The sequence below is a fragment of the Xenopus tropicalis genome, chromosome 8 (assembly GCF_000004195.4).
Source record: "Xenopus tropicalis strain Nigerian chromosome 8, UCB_Xtro_10.0, whole genome shotgun sequence".
Classification (NCBI taxonomy): Eukaryota; Metazoa; Chordata; class Amphibia; order Anura; family Pipidae; genus Xenopus; species Xenopus tropicalis.
The window spans coordinates 30,560,031-30,578,886 of record NC_030684.2 but is presented as its reverse complement, the minus strand read 5'-3'; the positions used below and the strand labels follow the sequence as shown (position 1 = coordinate 30,578,886).

Genomic DNA, 18,856 nt, shown 5'->3' with positions numbered 1-18,856 from the left:
TTTATGTATATAAAGCCTGTGCCACTCAATCCCATACCCACCCAGCCCTGGGGATTTCCCCACTGACTTGAACATGATCACTTCTGCTACTAACAGTTGTGTAATTTGGTTGTCTAGATACTTGGCTTGGTGGAAAGTAATCTTATTTAGGTGCAAGTGTAGCTCCTAATTTGTGTAGTGAGCGCTGGAGGTGTATACGGTAGGTCTACATAGTATGTCGGCAATGTCAGGAGGGGGGGATCAGTGAGGGAACAGCAGTAGGGTTGTTTAGGAAAGTTAAGGCTTGCTGTATTTGCCGCCATAGGTGAAAGCTTTGCTAGCTGAGTATAAGAGTTGCTTTTTAGTGAGGTCTAACCTATGCAAAGTGCGGCTTGTCTAAGTGCTTCAACAAAATTGCAGTGGTTTTGCGGGTTAAGGTTGTCAACAAATTCCTGCTTAGCTTGAGCTGCAGCAAGTTCTAGAGCTGCTATACGTTTCTTAGTCGTATTCCTTACTATAGTAACAAATACAAATCTATATTGCTATAGAGGCATTTAAAACCCCTCACAAAACCACTTTGCTGGCCTCCTAGAGAGCGGAGAATGGAGATTTTCTGACCAGTAATTCTGCAGTGAGAAAGTGGAGCTTTGGGTTGGTTTTTGAGCCAGAGCAGAAGAAATGTGTAGAATTATTTCTGTGAATGGGGGTGAAATGCACAGGTTGACTTAGTGTGATGAGAAAGGCTGATACTGAGCAGAGGATACTTGGTATCTGCCAGTGTGCAGCTCCTCTGAGTGGTAAGGTAGACCTGTTCCAACAAGTACTGAAGGTAGAATACGCCCCAGGGTTTCCTCAGAGCAAGGACCTTTTGTCCTGTCAAATGCATTTCTTGCAGTAATAATGTGTGGCTTGTGGGCTTTGAGGTAAAGACTTGGGCCTGCTTGATTTTGGCATTCAGGCTCCTAACATTTCACAATATCATTTTAAGGCCACCACTGCAGTGTAGATGAGCATATTACCCAGTGGGCCGCTCCATGCGTATCCAGATGCCCTCGCCTGCATGTACATGTCTCCATCAGCCTTGTGTCCCCGGTAGGTCCCCTCTCTCGGAGAACAGGCACTGGTTTTTGGAGTGACCATGTTCGCGTATAAGTTTAGCCACAGGCTTCGGTTGCATCTTCCTTGTTGTACATTAACCTTTTAAATAGTTTTTTAGTGTATCACTTTAAAGCAAGAATGTATTTTATTAGCTATTATTACTTGCCATAACGATTTCATACATAGCCTGATCTGAATAACATTGTAAGGGTAAGTATTGCAGTTGTACATATCCCAGCCGCTCCCCCAGGTACCTGTGTGCACTTTTGACTTCAGCTAAATATTCCATTACAACCCCAGAACTGTGACGTTTCACATAGTACCTTAGGCTGAAAAAAGACACATCCATCAGGTTCAATCTTTTTTAGTGTGTAATGTTTGGTACCCAAGACTGCCCCTGCCAGTACTAAGTGGATCTTCGTGGCATTAGGACGCTGAGCATGCGTGTTGTGGCAGTTCTAACATCCACTTAGTACTGGCGGGGCAGTGTGGGTACCAAACATTAGTAGGAGGCTGTTATACTCATGGTGGCTGAACCTGTATTCAAAACCATTGAGTGCGCCGTGTGTTTTATTCAATAAATAAGAGCAAAGTTGCGTTGATATTATGTGGATTAACTTAAAAATAAATACACCAATGAGCTTGTGGCAGGGCAAACCTCACATGTCTGGTTACACAAATGTCTAAGCATGGGAATTCTTCTCTCTGTTTATAATGGGCGGTAATGTAATGGGAGACGTGGTACCCAGATTGTTTCGGTTCCAGGCCAGTTAGTCCAGTTTTACCAGGGAGAGATAGAAACAGTTTGTGCTTAAGTGCCCGGCTTTCTGCAATGAATGTTAGGGAAGGCAGAGTATGGGGCACACGCAGGCAGGGTAGGGCAGGCAAAATATGTTACACACAGGCAGGGTAGGGCAGGCAAAATATGTTACACACAGGCAGGGTAGGGCAGGCAAAATATGTTACACACAGGCAGGGTAGGGCAGGCAAAATATGTTACACACAGGCAGGGTAGGGCAGGCAAAATATGTTACACACAGGCAGGGTAGGGCAGGCAAAATATGTTACACACAGGCAGGGTAGGGCAGGCAAAATATGTTACACACAGGCAGGGTAGGGCAGGCAAAATATGTTACACACAGGCAGGGTAGGGCAGGCAAAATATGTTACACACAGGCAGGGTAGGGCAGACCTGTGTGTCAGTCACCTGCTGTAAGGACAGAATCGTCCCAGCAGTTAGAGAGTATGGGTATATAAATCCTTTAACTCTTTAATAAACAAATGTATTTTCCATGTTGCTTGAAAGAACACAACATACAAGACATTTCATTACGGCCAAAGCTCAGCAATTTTAAGGCTATATGAAGATGGTGTCTACTTTTGGGAACAAACCAAAGAACTACTGCCTAGGAAGCTGACGCACTACCCTATTGGCCAGCCAAGCCTGTCACTGCCAACACGAACTGTTTAAGTGTCCGGCCGGCTTGGCCTGGCACTGCTGGGAACTAGGAGTTATGGGTAAGATTAATAGTAAAATTGAAATAAAAAAAAGACGATTAACCTCTCTCTATGTTTCTTAATGTAAAAGGCAGAGCTATTCAGTCGCATCAGCCCTGACCTTAGTGAAGCTTAGAATTGAACTTCCCTACCAGAAGCGCACACGGGGTATATACCTGTGGATGAAACCAAGCTGTTACGGAAGAAGAAAGCATTTTATGGGTTTGCAGGGAAAGCAGAAAGTATTTTTCTAACTGTAGCTTCATTGTATGGTGGGCAGCCAATCATCTCTTGTTCTGCTGAAAAGATCTGCATTTGCTAAAAACACACAATTTAATGTTAAACTGCTTTGTGCTCTTCTAAGCCAAGCAAAAGCAAAGTGTCTCCTGGCCTAACTGAGTGATAGGATGGAGTAGAGAAGCATCAGGAGTCTCTTCGGTAAATTCAGCCAATCTGTGAGACAGCTGCCTAGAGAGAACAGCAGGGGGCACTCACACATGTAAAAACTGCTAATAGGAAAAAAAAAAAAATTGTAAAAGTTCTTAAAAGAGCACTCTCTGAGCAAGTTTAATTTGTGGGGAGCTTCGGTTCAGTTTAGTTTATACCCCCAAAGCAGTAACAAAGATCGTCCAATCTGCAATTTGCCCTCATTGCTCCAGTGTGCCATTAAGGTGGCTTAAGATTGCCCAATAAGCAGATGCTGGCTGATATTGGGCCAATATGATTGGATTATAAATGGTGCCAGTGCAGACCATCAGAAAAAGAGGCATCAAGAAGCCAACGTGGCCCTTATCCTGACAGTATTTTTAAAATTGTGCGATAGATTGCTGCCCAGTTTGTGGGCTGATATGGTCTGACAGCCACACAGGGGCAGATAAGCTGCTAACTGGATCTGAAGGTGCCAAAGTGGCAGCTAAAATCTGCCAGTATGAAGCCAAGTTTAGGTTGAGGGCAGATACAACATTGCATTGTGCGTTTCCCTACCCAAACACGAAGGCTTGCGTTTCTTTGGAGGGAATCCCATGCGTTAAAAAGCTGCGCTTCCATTTTAGGACAAAACATTTTATTTTGTTATCAGTTTAATATACATCCTTCACAAATTATTTTACAGTCTTGTACTTCATTTAAAATGTATATTGTAAGCTCCTATTCTTTCTCTAGGACAGAATCCTGGCTTTTAACTCAGATGCTTTAAAAAAAACAAAAGAAGGATAATTCAGAAATCTATACAGTGCGTAGCCTTCTGCCAGGGAAAGAGCTCTCGGTAGATGAGGTAACATTTCACAGTACGTTTGTCTTCAAGTTTTATAGAACTAAATGTGTAGTATACCTGGTTAAATAAAAAAGTAGGAAATCAAAGTTCTTTACAAAGGGGTTTTGCTCGATGGAAGAAAAGGGATTCCTCCTCTGCCATTCTGCTCATTCTTGTTTGTTAAAAAAAGGAGTAGTGCGGAACGGGATATGCTGGGAACTTCATGACTGGTAACAGAACCATTCGCTTGGGGATACCTGCGGGGAGAAGGACACAGGGAAAATGCAACAGTTTAGCTCTAAATACCAAACACAATCAGCTGCTTTGGAAAGCCTCATGGAGATTTCTGACTTCTATAGATCAAAAACTCCCAGCAGTAAATGACCAAATTTTCAAAGCATTACAGCAGAATACGGCATACTTTACATTCCAAAGCCAAAAATCCTGGAACATTAGGTTTACCCCAGGAAACCATATATTTTTGAAAAGTACACATTCTGCCGAATCATGTCCTAACTCTCAAAGAACAATGCTTTCCTGAACAATGCAGTTCCTGTAAAAATGTAGGAAAAGTCTAAATAATTGCTGTAAAGCTTCCACTTTCAAGCATCATATCTCCCACATAACATTAGGTACCAAATTGAAACACCCTAAATATGAAAGCCAAGGGGCCGCTGAACAGTTTGATGCCCATTGTGCATAGGATCACCAATGTATCTGGCATTTAGAGACCCCAAAAGTAGTTACTGCATACATATTTCATGGCATATATTTTTACTACCAGTCACGTCAACCCCAGAAAACCTCATTTTCAGAAAATACACATTCTGATAAATCTAAATGGGTAAATATGTCTTTGTAGGGAAAGCACCAAACAGCTGTAGTGAATTTATGTAATTTCTGAAAATTGTCTTAAATTTACCCCATTACATGCCCCACATTTCATAATGTGCCAGCATAAAACATCCTAAATATGCCACAGGCCTACTGAACAGTGCGCATTAATTTTCGTATCGGACGCTCTGGCCGCTGCAATATAAGCACCCGGTATGTGTATTATGTGCCATAAGACCCCCTAACAGTACGGAGACCCTAGAAAACCATACATTTTCTGAAAATACACACTCTGAAGAAACCAAAATGGGTAAATGCGCCTTTCTACTGCAAACTACCACTACTATGGCCCCTATGTGCTCTCTTCAGCAACAATTAATACAAATCTCTGCACGTGCCACCATCCTAAAACAAAACAAAAAAATCCTGAGAATAAGACTGAATAGTTTAAAAAAAGCAATGTTGGATTATACATACCGTATGATGGAGTTGCAGCACTATAAGCGTAAGGGGCTGCATATCCTGTATAAAAAAAAATGTAATAAAAAATAGTTTGTTTTTGTACTGTGACTTTATAGAACCATAGTTTCTCTTCTCTTTGCACCCCACAATAAATATGGTGTTGATAGACACATTTATTCATTTCAAGCTTTGAAAAAGAGAAAACTGCCTAACTTCTAGTTGATGCAGATTAAAGCACCCCCAATACTTTCCTCAGTGGGCCCCAAGGAATTTTCTAATTTTCTCTTGATTCTGAAAGGGCAACCTAACCAGCTCCTCAGGAGCTCACAAACCAATGCAATTTGCATTAGAATCTGATAATCAGCCCTGAAACATCAGCTTTTATGATGTATGAACTTTATTTTCTGCTTGATGATTTGCTATGACCCCTAAACGTAGCTACTCAACAGCTGCTCAGAGCAACTGAGCATGTGCAGTGTCACTGACACTTCTAACAGAATCCCAGATGGTGTTCACAACTGTGAAGGCCTGAATCATTACTGTTATAGGGACACCGAGAGTTTAGGCTGGTGCAATAAGCTCAGGATATTAAATACAGCAACTCTCACGTGGAGATTCGGATAACTAATTTCCCCAAAAAGCCTTTCCATTGGCATTAAAGGGAACAGCTGGTGGAAAAGCCTACAAATCGCTTGATTTTTCCTGAAGTTGTGCAAAGTCTCCTACTGCAGGCAACTCTGTGTGACTTTGGAAATACCAAGCAATGTGTCGGCCTGTACTGCCAGTTGGAAGGCTCTTCAGGGAGATTAGTTGTCAGTGTTAGCAGAGATTTGTTGCAGGAAACTAATCTCCATGTTGGACATTAGCCTTCGGGTTAAAAGCAAAGAGCAAGATAAGTGTCCATTTTTGTTGCTAATTTCTATTTTATTCCAGTACTAACTTCACTCAGTGTCACAGGTAAAAGTCATTATACGGAATGGGACAGTGGGGGTCAAAAAGCGAATGATTAAATGCCACAAAGAAACACAATCTCAGGCCGATTTCCCACAATACAAAGGAAAAACAAATAATTACATCTAATAATATTAACAAAAATACATTATAACATAGGGATATTATTTTAGGGGCTGAGAGGATGTTGGAATGAACAATGTCTACAACAACTGGGAACAGTCATAGTTTATAGGACAGACAGTAAAGAATCCACAAAATGATTTAAAACTGACTGGATCAATAGTACTGCCAGGACAGTAAATGGGAAAAGTCCTTGAACCCCTGGGTAATAGTGACCATAATGTTATTTCATTTCATAAATGACTTAGGGGAGGGTATTATGAGTAATGTATCAGTGTTTGCAGATGACACAAAACTCTGCAGACCAGTCAATTCTATCCAGGATGTGACATCCCTGCAGCAGGATCTTGACCAACTGGCAATCTGGGCAGCTAAGTGGCAGATGAGATTTAATGTGGATAAATGTAAGGTCATGCACCTGGGATGTAAAAATATGCAGCCGCTTATACCCTTAATGGGACTGCATTTTTTTCAAATTTACTGTTATTATGTATACAAATAAAACCAAATGTGTTTTTCTGGCATCAAATATTTCAAGAAGCATGACTTCCTGCCCCTTACCTGGTGCTATATATCCAGGGGCAGCAGCAGCAGTAGCTCCAACAAAAGTCCCTCGTGCCAGTGCCGCCACGCGTCCTCTCCCTCGTGCAGCTTGGACAGCGGCCGATACTGCTGTGCTTACAACTCCTTTAGTCTGAGGCCACACAAACAACAGACAAGGCTTTAATACACCAAGGAGTCACATGTGTTTTCACTGATCTTTGAACTGCGCTTCTGTAAAATCATACTGTTCTCAGAGAACCGCAAATGGATGAAGTATCTGCTCTCTGGTTCTGACTCTTGAAATAATGTAGTAGCAGAAACCTGCCCCCGACTCTAACCTGCCCGCTCCCAACCCGAACCATACCCAACACGGCTTCTCCCTTCTCTTTATAGACCCGCGCCCGCCCCGCCCCGCCAGTGATGTGGAAGGGCGGCTGTGCACCTATAAAGCCAAAAGACACAAGCCAGCAGCATAAGGTCGTGGGTGGGGAGAGGGGGTGGAACACTGTTTCAGGAGTATTCAGGAGCCAGGACCAGCAGTGCATAGAAGACCCAGACAGACTTACATAAGATACAGAACATTTTAAATAAATGTACATAGGAAAGTTGCTTACAATTGCATTTCTTCCATTATGGGGAGGGAAAATACATAAACTGGATGGAGAGAGTCTTAGAAGTTTTTGACCGGAGAAAGCACCGGAAATTGAAAACAAAATTTTTATTCTGCTCAAATGCTAATTAAGTACAATAACCATTGAAAATTATTTAATGTATAGTGCCAAGTTTCTTAGAATTCAATTTCCACCGGACAGTGATCCCTTTTAACACTATGACCCTAAGGGGACAAAGAATATCTCCTCTTAAAGGTTCACCATGAGCTCAAACAAGAGAGCTTGTGCCTCTACTCTTGAAATATCTCTGGGTTATTTCTTGTACTAAATAAGAAACTAAAATGACTTTCTAACTTCCTGTTCTGCCCAATAACTATTAGCAGAAGATCAGCTTATAAACAATACCGTCCAGTCCATAGATAATCCCTCTGTGATCTCTGAGGGCTTGGACTGTGCCATTGGATTTCCCTTTAATTTGCACCAACCATTAATCCTTATATGGTGTTATCTAGATAGACAGACAGAGAGATAGATAGATGGACAGACACACAGACAGACAGATGATAGGTGGACAGACAGACAGATAAGACGATAGATAGATAGATAGATGGACAGACAGATGATAGATAGACAGACAGACAGAGATAGATAGATGATGGACAGACAGACAAATGATAGATAGACAGACAGATAGATAGATAGACAGACAGATAGATGATAGATAAATAGATAGATAGATAGACGGATGCAGACGTATCTACCCTACTGAGTGCCATGCTTATATTTAGGAGGCTGAAAAGGAACTGGATGTGTGTTTGATGAAATGTTACAAGTGATTAAAGGATATCAGTTTACAAATCCCACAAGCAATTCAGTTAAAAAAAAAAAAAAAAAGTTACTAAGTTAAGCAACTTAATTTAGAAATGCTGACATAAGGATATTTAATTTATTCTGGCCTGAGATGCCTTGAAAAAAAAAAAGTGTAATATGGCTATTAATAAATCCTAAATAATCAGCGCCTGTCCATTTAGATTTCAGTGTATGAGTCTATCTGACTGGCAGGTTCTTATTGTCCACACAGCTTCAAATTTAAATTTCCCATACACTGAAGTACAATTTCTATGTTTGAGACAGGGTACGAGAAATCTGCAAATCCAATTTGTGTTCAGATGTTTGCCCTACAGCAGAATATGTATTGTGCAAACTTTAATAGGAGAAGGAAAGGCTAAGTCACTTGGGGGTGCCAAAATGTTAGGCACCCCCAGTGACTTTAATCGCTTACCTAGTACCCCGGGCTGGTGCCCCTGTTAGGAGAAAACCGCACCAGCCCGGGGTACCTGCAGCGAGCGCTTCCTCCTTCCTGCTTTGTTTCGCTAAGACTAACACATAGGCGATTGCGCAGTAGAGTGAAAAGTGGAACATTAACAGAAAAGTCGGCTTTTCACTCTACTGCGCATGCGCCGACCGCAGGCGGAAGGAGGAAGCGCATGGCCCCAGGTACCCCGGGCTGGTGCTGTTTTCTCCTAACAGGGGCACCAGCCCGGGGTACAAGGTAAGCGATTAAAGTCACTTGGGGGTGCCTAACATTTTGGCACCCCCAAGTGACTTTGCCTTTCCTTCTCCTTTATGTCTATGCAGGTATGGGACACGTTATCCAGAATGCTCAGGACCTGGGGTTTTCTGGATAAGGGGTCTATCTGTAATCTGGATCTCCATACCTTAAGTCTAATAAAAAATTTGTTAAACATGAAATAAATCCAGTAGCATTGTTTTGCCATTAATAGGGATTAATTATATCTTGAATTATATCTTGCAAGGTACTGTTTTATTATTACAGACAAAAAGAAAATCATTTTTTAAATTTTGAATTATTTTATTATATTTGAGTCGGCTTTCTAGATAATGGGTTTCCGGATAATGGATCTCATACCTGTAACAAAATTTGTTATATCTATTATACAGGTATGGGATCCATTATCCAGAAACCTATTATCCAGCAAGCTTCGAATCAGTGGAATGCCATCCCACATAGCACATAGCAAATAAGCGAATAATTCATTTCAACATTCAACATTTATATGCACCAAATCTGGCTGAATTTCAGTACATGTATGGAGTCCCTTACTAGGAAACCTGTTATCCAAAAAGCTCTAAATTACAGGATGGCGATCTCCGATAAACTCCAATATAAGCAAATAATTATAATTTAAAAAGTAATTTGCTTTTTCTCTGTAATAGCAAAACAGTGCCTTGTACTTGATCCCAACTAGGTTGCAGGAATCCATATTGGTGCCAAAACAATCCTTTTGGGTTTATTTCAGGATTAAATTATTTGTAGCAGACTCAAGCTATGGAGATCCAAGTTACAGAAAGATCCCTTTTCAGGAAACCTCTAGGTCCCGAGCAGTCTGGATAATAGAGCCCATACCTGAAATGTTTGCCCTTAATGTTCAGCATTTACAAAATGAAGGTATATCTTTGTGGAACTGAACCCTAAAACTGTGTTGCATCATGGAAGAAAATATCATTCCAAGCTAATTTCCAATATACATTAAAACACACAACAAATATAAATATAGAATACGATTTACAATTTTACATTGTCAAGATGCTGGGTCGGACGGGGGGGGGGGGGGGGGGGGGGGGTGCAGGGCCCACTGGGGCTTCCGCCATGGCCTCCACACCCTCCCACAGGGGCCCTCGCCACCATCCCTCCCCCGAGCGCTCGTAAATTGAACTTTCCTTCAGCGTGGGGGGGGGGGGAGGGGGGAAAGAGACCGGCGCCTGGGGGGAGTGCCCTGCAGGGATCGGGTCTGCCCCGCCGGCCCAGTCTGACCCTGTGTGTATGTATTAGTCTATCTCACCGTTCAGTGCAAGTTTAGTGGCAGTAGAGAGGAGTTGCAGGTACCTGAGGGATAATTTTCTTCTTCTTATTGTTCACTGCGTTGGGCCCAGAAAAGAGCTTCTCGAGAGCAGAGAGTGCAGCACTGGCCTTTGCTACCTTCTTGTTTGGCCCTGCTCCCCTAAATTTCTGTGCGTCTACCTCAACCTGTGAAAATAAATAAAGAACTGATTCTGTACCAACCCCAAGTCAACTCTACTGACTAATGCTGCCCACACATGGCTGTTCATCCAAATAAGTGGCCAACCTTCGGATTTTGACTTGACTGATGATCCAAGTTTCGGGATCAGAATGGCACTGGCCTGCATTTTTGAGCAAACAAAGGAAAGCTATATATTGTATATGCTGAAAGACAGCTTATCTGTGGCCAGCTTTAGCAGATATGACACGTTTCTCATCTTTCATCATACGAGACGGCCATTTAAAGGAAAAATACACCCTCAAACAATGCAGGTCTCTCTAAAAAAAATATGTTGTAAAAAAAAAAAAAAATTTGGCCTTTGCCTATGGTGCCAAAATAACTTGGCCCAGCCCCACCCTGCCTGTTACAGATATAGGTGCATTATTTCCTGTCAGGTGATCTCTTAGCGAGCACACACACCATCACAAAATGTTGGTAAAAGATAATAAAAAGGTAAAAGGACAATATTTACTGATGTATACATATTTTAGTTTGGTAACATTCTTTAACAGGGCACGTAATATAATATGAACAATATACTGATATATTGCTTAAGTATTCATTTTGGGGGTATAGTTTTCCCTAAATGGAAAAATATGGGCAAATGCCATCTACTCCTTGCACATTTGCACAAGGTAGAAGGGGCCGGAGGAATAAATTCAGCCATTCTTTAAACCTTGCACTATTTTTCCCTTTATAACAAGACTAAAGATTTCTTTTTCACTAGGTAGAACAGCTTTTCAACACCAATACTGAAGCTATTGTGGTGCAGGTCTAGCTGAATTTTAACAGTTACAGAACAACTCAATATCCATTCCCACAGTCTTGAATCCCGATGGTGCAGGTTTGTCTATAAACAGAAAAAGCACTTACCTCCATAACAAATCTCTTGTCATGACTCCCTCCACTCTCTGATATCAATTCATATTTCAGGCCTCGGCGCTTCTCATTGAGCTCCATCACTGGATTTTTGCCACTGGCTGTAAGAATGGGACCCTGAGTCCGTACCTGCATGGCATGAATATCTGGCTTAGAGAAATATTGCATATTCATGCAAGCAATAACCAACTTTAGTGCAGCCACTTAACTTATCACTTGTTATGAATTAGAAGAATTTATTCTCTCACCATAACACAAATGGTGTTCTACATGGCTATTTGTGCAGACAAAAGGGCTCATTTACTAGCAAAATCTTATCTGTGGTTGTGCAACGTGTGCCGCATATATTGTGTGAATCTGCACCATTCATTTAAATTGCTCCTTGCAATTTCATATAGTTGCACTTGGCAGCTGATGATGCAGGGGAACCCAGCAGATACTGCCACCTCAAATGTCCCCTTAGTGTCAACAGACACAGAGAACTTGCACCTTAAGAATCAAGTGTGCACATCATTTTGAAGTCTAGGGTCAACAATTGATGGGGAAATGACATCAAACGGTATGAAATTGTGGTTGCCAACCCTGCGGGTGCTACTAAGCTTGGGTGCTACTATACCAGTAATTAGCTAGGCAAAGTAGTAGTTTTACATGCTGATTTGTTCACTGGAAAGAAGGAATCATATCTCCAGAAGTATCCTCTACATTCTCTTCTAAAGCAGATTCTATAAATGTGTTGCTACTATGAAGTTGCATTCCATCTACAAACAAAACCTCTTCTCACTTCCTGTTAGTAAAATGGGTCAAAGCCTCTGTCCTTGGCCGTTGGTGCTTAGCAAAAATTTTCTTAGTGTGCCTTTATCCATACATATGGCATTAAAGGAGAAGGAAAGGTAAAAACTAAGTAAGCTTTATCAGAAAGGTCTATGTAAATACAGCCATAAGCACTCACAGAAACGCTGCACTGAGTCCTCTATCAAAAGAAACATGGGATTTCTAACAAATATTTACAGGGTTAGAGTTGATGGATACATATATTTTGTTTCAACCTCTTCTACGAGGTTACAAGCTTTACATCTGCATTAAATGTAAGACTTTACCATTTTATATCATGAAAACGTAGAACTAAATTATTTTGGCCCTTGAATTTTTAAACAATAAAAAAATGTAAGAAAAACAGGAAATTTTCATAACATACATCCTTTAGACTAGACACATAATACTAGGAGCGTGTAACTATAATGGTTGTAGGCTGAACTGTACTTGTTTGGAAAAATGATGAGGCAAAAATGGCACCTTGCTTCAGACAGCATTCCTGTGGGGGGGTGCAAAGAGCAACCTACAGAAAAATGGTATTTGCCTCAACTGACTCCAACAAAAAGCTGCACAAGGAAAGGCAGATTTTTCCAGAAAACACTGTGCCCCATAAGCTCCCTTTTCACTATACTATTTTACCGTAAAGTGCACTACATTACCATCACAGTGCATATAGGAGACAGAATACCAGCAGAACATAGCATGTGCATGCACATGCTTTCATGAGGATTATCCTTAAACAATGGCCAACAATGGCTTTAGAATCAGAATGTATGCTATCTAAATAAGCTAGTCAGTAGTCATGTGGGTGACCATTCAACAAAAAAACTACTTTTATAATATAATAATACTATTGCATGGGCTGGGGCAAAAGCAGTATTGTTATAGTCACCCACATGACTACTGACTGCGTGTTGGGTAGGTTTGGGCTGGGAATCACTTTGCCGATTACCCACCCTACCCATAACATCTGTGGACACCTAATCCTCTTCACCCCGGCTGCCATTCTTGAGAGAGAGAGTCAGGCTGGATATGGATTAGGTATGAGCACACATTCTGCCGACCTTCACATAACTACTACTTTTGTGTTTTGCACAGCCCTTTAGAACCAAATTAAGCTTGCAATCCTGATCAACCAGAGACAACCCTGTAAACATAAAATATGTGAAATGGATTCATACAGGATGAGAAAAGCTTTATCATTAATCATGGAGAGTTTTCTCCAATTAAGAACGAGCAAAATCTCTCTCTCTTGGCCAAGCTCTGAATACAATATCTGAGAACATTTTTACATACATAATACATTTATATGAGTCACAAGGCCCTTGGCTCAGGGAATAGAACAATTTTTAGCCATACAATGGAAAAGTAGGTTATCCCTGCTCTAAGGCAAAACACAAAATGAGTTATTTCCTGCTGGTGCATGAGGTGAGATAGAACATATCTCACCTCCAAAGTGTTGTTGTCTGCGTTGGAGCTTCCTGTAATATTGCTGGAGCTGGAAAAGACCGTATCGTTCTTGCCTTCACTGTCTGACTTCTCATCTGAACTTAAGCACTCCATATCTGTATCAAAACCAGTAGGGTAACCCATGGCTTGCAAAACCTGTGTGAGAAAAGATATGGTAACAATTTTACCATTAGTAGGAAAGCAGCTTTTTTTCCCATACAAAATAAATCGTCCACACAAAGTTTTATAATCTTTTCTAGATAAATGGAGGGTCGAAGAAGAATGTTATTAAATGGTCCATAACAGCTGTGTCTTTTATGCTAGGGTTACAAAATAATTTGGACATTCTGTGAAAATTCTGGATTAAAAAAACAGCAGAAATGTTTTGGTAATTATGTTTTGGGATGGGCATGGTATACAAAGATTATTTTCTTAACAAAGAGACTACAATGAATTCAATCGTATCAGAAAATTCTGTGGAGAATGTAAAGGAGACAAAAGTTGGGTCAGGCAATAGGAAGTGACCTAAAAACCTGGAGTAAACCAACACCACAATGGTTTACAGAAAAACTAAAGAAATAGGCTAGAAATGTTATATATTATGTTCTGGGTTTCTGTACCAGCCCAAAGTAACCACAACCCTTTAGCAGGGAAAGTCTGCTGACAGAGTAATTTATAAGCTACAAAGAGTTTGAAGAAGAAGGCAAATAATTAAAACAAAAAACTGTAAGAAATAAATAATGAATACCAATTGAAAGTTGCTTAGTATTGGTCATCCTATAACATACATTTAAGGTGAACCACCCATTTAAATGGGATTTTTTATGGAAAGTTTGCATTAAACGTATATGCTCAGATCCTGAATTACAGACAGAACAAAATATTTTTTTTGCATGATGCCATATTTTAAATCTTCCATAACTGCTAGTCCTCTCAGGAATCAATAGTTAAAATGTTAATTATGTATACTGGACATGGTAAGTGCCATGTCTGTACTAGATGGGTGTTTTCAGCATTTTACAAAGAATCAGCCCTACACCCCTGTATTCAGTTACTTCTACAGCAATGTTGAGGTGATTTTACATGAGCAATTCTCTAAACTAAGTTTGATTAAAGAGGCAATAAAAAGCAAAACGCACATTCAGCACAAGGTTTATTCCATGAACTCAAACCGAATAAGGTATTTGTTTTAATTAAGAAATGTCTACAGTTTCTCTTATTTCTTGTGCTAAGCAGTACAAGCACCGAAACACAGAAAATAACTTTATTACACTACTCCCAGCTCTTCAGGAGAAAGTTTATCAAATTACCCTTCCCAGATAAACCCCCTCTTTCTGTTAATGCCACAGGCTGGAGCTGGGAGAGGTTTGTTTTCACACTACTTATTAGCTCTTATTAAGCTCTAATTACAGGGGGTGGTAGAAAGGTTAAATAAAGCAAGGATCCACTAGTGTATTATAACAATATATATATATATATTTTTTTTAAATTAAGAGATTAGGCAGAATGCATTTGCAACACAAGTCCTATTTAATTGAGGTCACAATCACTGGGGGTGCCAGGTTAGGTCTCCTATTAGCAGAAAACAGCACCAGCCCTTGGTTCTTCCAGTGAGCATCATGGAGTGATCCTTGTCTTCCTGCTTCACATGTGCAGTAGCGTGACAAAGCTGGCATTTTTGTTAAAGTTCAGCTTTTCATACTACCCGTAGTAGTCAATGAGAAGAACCCCGGGTCAGGGCAGTTTTCTCCTAACAGGAGCACCGGCCCGGGGTATCAGGTAAGTGATTACAATCACTGGGGGGGTGCCTAACATTGTGACTGTTACTTTCCTTCTCCTTGAACTTGGTTATCTTGTACTTTAGATTGTAAACTCTTTATGTATTATACTGGATATTGCTTTTGCTGGCATTTTATTGTACAGCACTGCAAAATATGTGAACGAGCAAATATGCAAACAAGCAATCCTCTTCCTGCTTCTGTGTTTACATAGGTGAACATACGCAGTAGAATGAAAAGCTGAACTTTAACAAATAAGTCAGCTTTTTCTCTCTACTGTGCAATCATTGTCGCATGATTTTTAAGAAAACAAGAAGGAAGAGGGTTGTTCACTTGCAAATAACCCAGGTGCAGTTTTCTGCTAACAGGAGCACCGGCCTGGGTTATCAAGTAAGTGATTATAATCACTGGGGGGTTCCTAACATTTGGTGTTCTCCAGTGATTGAGTCTTCCCTTCTCCAATAAGGCACAGCTACAGGCTGTACTTGAATATGTATTTATGTGCTTAAAATACAGTGAAATATGTATATACATGTAATAGTATATTTTATACAGATGCGGATAAAAGGTTGCTATTAATGTTTCAAATAAAGTATATTTTTTATACTTTGATGCACTTTTGCAGGCCACTAGAAAAAGTTTTATTAGATAATAATTTTTGAAATAAAACTATTATTTAATAGTCATATAACTGGTTATTCCATCATACTCTATGGATACAGCTATCTGGCCTGTATAGAAACTAATATCCAGAATGCTATGAAACATGTGTATGTCCCTTTCTCTGGATAGCTATCTACAAAACTAACCTTCACTGCTACATGAAGTTTGGCTGTCTTCTTAGATGGCCCAGAAGCTTCATGTGTTGTGCCATCTACATCCACAGACATGGTGAAGACTGGCGCATGAACTGGGCCGGACTGTGACAAGAGTTTGTACTGCAGACCAGGTCGAATTTGGTTAAGTCGCATTAGTGCATTCATTGGCTGGTTGGAGTCTATGGCTTTGCTGTCTAAGACTGTGAAGAAAAAAAAAAAAAAAAAGATATACTTAGTACATACTATTATACTATGAAAAAAGATATACTTAGTACATACTATTATACTATTAAAAAAGATATACTTAGTACATATTAGAATATTTTGGTATAAAAAAGAGCATATAGCTATATTTAGTTAGAGGCAGTGCACTAAGAGCTCACCTTTGCGCAAATTTCTCTTCATTTTCTTATTTGGATCTTTTTCGTCACATGATCCGTCATCAAACGGCCTTTTTAAACTAGAACCTGCATGAGAGATGCCAGGAATATTAGCAAATCCTTAAAAAAATGTCAGCAGTAAAATCTAGTTATTTACAAAGGTCACCATAGCAATGGTTTGGATCAACCACTCACCCCTATAACTGGCAATAATATCTTAACAACACAGTGCAAGTAATAATTGGCATAGTGTTGCATCAATGCACCAGACATTCATGTAGCTTAGTGTGTAATTACTTCCAGTATTTGAAACTGGAGATGCATTTTTGGATTTAACTTTTGGATTTGGCTGAACTCCAAATCCTCTGTATTAGGTTTGGCCAGTAGCAGAACTAGGCACCCAAAGAGTGACTGAAGTTCATCACAGCACATGGCACAGAGGAAACTAAGAACAAAGGTAGCCTCGAGTCATTTTTTTTTTTTAAATTAAATATAAAAAGATATAAACAGATTTAACTGATGCGTTTTGAAAAAAAACCCAAAAAACATGGTTTCCCGTTAAAGGAAAAGTAACACTAAAATTTGTGAAAGTGAAAAAGCTATTCTACGAAACGGCGAAGGAAGGAGCAGGCATGGTGCTATGTGAGGATCGATTGTTCGAGCCTAGCCTTCCTTCTGTATAGGAAGGAGTCAGGCTAAACTCGATCAATTGATCGTCGCATAGTTTCACCGTTTCACCTTAGTTCAATTCACAGGAAGCCAAGTTTTAACAGGTATTTTCTTTTAAAGCATTCAAAATACTAAGGGGTTTGCAGGATAGGGCAGTTATTGGTGCAGGGTAGAATAGCTTTTTCACTTAAAATTTTTTAGTGTTACTTTTCCTTTAAATCCCTTTCATTACCTGCTTGAAATCCAAATAACTTGTATAACTTGTATAAATGTGTCCATTTTTGGATCTTTGTGATAAATAATATTTAGTAAATGGTACCACATTTTGCAGGGTTTAAAATGTGTAAGTTAATACTACAGCATTGTTGTTTTCAAAATGTGCTTGAATAGGCCTTGGGCCGACCTGATAAATTTATAGCCTGTCTCTTGTGCAGGAATTGGTTATTAACAGTTTCAGAATTGTGCCCCAGGAAGGGCAGGTGGGACGGGAGGCACTGAATAAGAAACAGGTGGCCTCAGAGAGCAGCATGCCAGAATAAGTGGTGGGCGCTGGAAGAAAAGAGTTTTTTCATCAACATGATGGACTGTTCACTTCCAGTTTATGGAGATATTTACTTAACCAAGAGATAGTTTATATCATATTAAGTGGCCTATACAAGAAACTTACCAACTGATATATTGCATAAACAAGCTCATATGTAAAACCGTACTTCAGCTAAATAAACCATTTTATAAAAATATAATTTTCTAGTAGTATGTGCTATTGGGTACTACTAAATAGAAAACTGCCATTTTAAGAATTAAGGGCCGCTACTGGCAGCATAGGATTCACAGTCGCATAAACAAGCCAAGGCACACATACATGCTGGTCCTGATCTCTGAGGGAGCACACAGCCCATCACTAAATGGTGGATCTAAATGGAAACGGCAATATTTACTAGGGATGCACCGAATTCACAGTCCCAGAAGAACCGAATTTGAATCCTAATTAGCGTAAATGAGCATATGCTAATTAGGATTCGGGAGAATCCATCAGGGTGTGTTCGGTGCATCCCTAATATTTACTAATATATACTCCAGTTTGGCAAGATTCTTTAATAGGTCACTTAACATAATATACACTGTTGGTTAAGAATTCATTCTGGGGTTATAGATTTCCTTTAACTGTAACAGGAAAAAGTGTGGGAGTAGACTGTCCATTTATTGGCTGATGTGACCTAACATGTATGTGTGCCCTTGTTCTGTGTGCACTTGTTCTGAGCGGCCCTTAATTCTTAAAATGGCAATTTTCTATCTAGGAGTATCCAATAGCCCATACTACTAAAAAAAATTATATTTTTATTATTATTTATTTTTTTATTAAATGGTTTATTTAGATGAAGCAGGGTTTTATATTGCAGGGTAATATAATGTAGTAAATGCAATATTCTATGTTTGTCATAAGCAACAGTAACTCATTGCATTACGGTTTGCTTTATGTCACAGTATAAATTGAAATGGTTTAGAGTAGAAAAACAATGTGATTTACATCCAGGGTCGGACTGGGCCGCCGGGACACCGGGAAAAATCCCGGTGGGCCCCGGCAGCCCAGTCCGACGTTTGCCGACGCTCCCCCTTCTGACTGTTCCTCCCCTGAC

The 18,856-nt window shown here is 40.0% G+C and overlaps 1 protein-coding gene across 5 annotated transcripts in view; it reads right to left on the bottom strand.

The window, feature by feature from the left end:
• Positions 1-3,620: 3,620 nt before the first annotated feature.
• strbp (spermatid perinuclear RNA binding protein) overlaps positions 3,621-18,856 on the bottom strand; it is a 79,459-nt gene continuing 64,223 nt past the window's right edge. For 4 of the 5 annotated variants that reach the window (XM_012953216.3, XM_012953217.3, XM_012953218.2 and 1 more), the window contains exons 11-18: positions 16,554-16,637; positions 16,162-16,370; positions 13,575-13,730; positions 11,307-11,441; positions 10,259-10,399; positions 6,758-6,890; positions 5,138-5,182; positions 3,621-4,083 (exon numbers count right to left, since the gene is read on the bottom strand). In XM_012953216.3, coding sequence (XP_012808670.1) covers positions 4,007-4,083; positions 5,138-5,182; positions 6,758-6,890; positions 10,259-10,399; positions 11,307-11,441; positions 13,575-13,730; positions 16,162-16,370; positions 16,554-16,637 — 980 coding nt within the window. In that variant the 3' untranslated portion in view covers positions 3,621-4,006. 5 annotated transcript variants of the gene reach the window in all.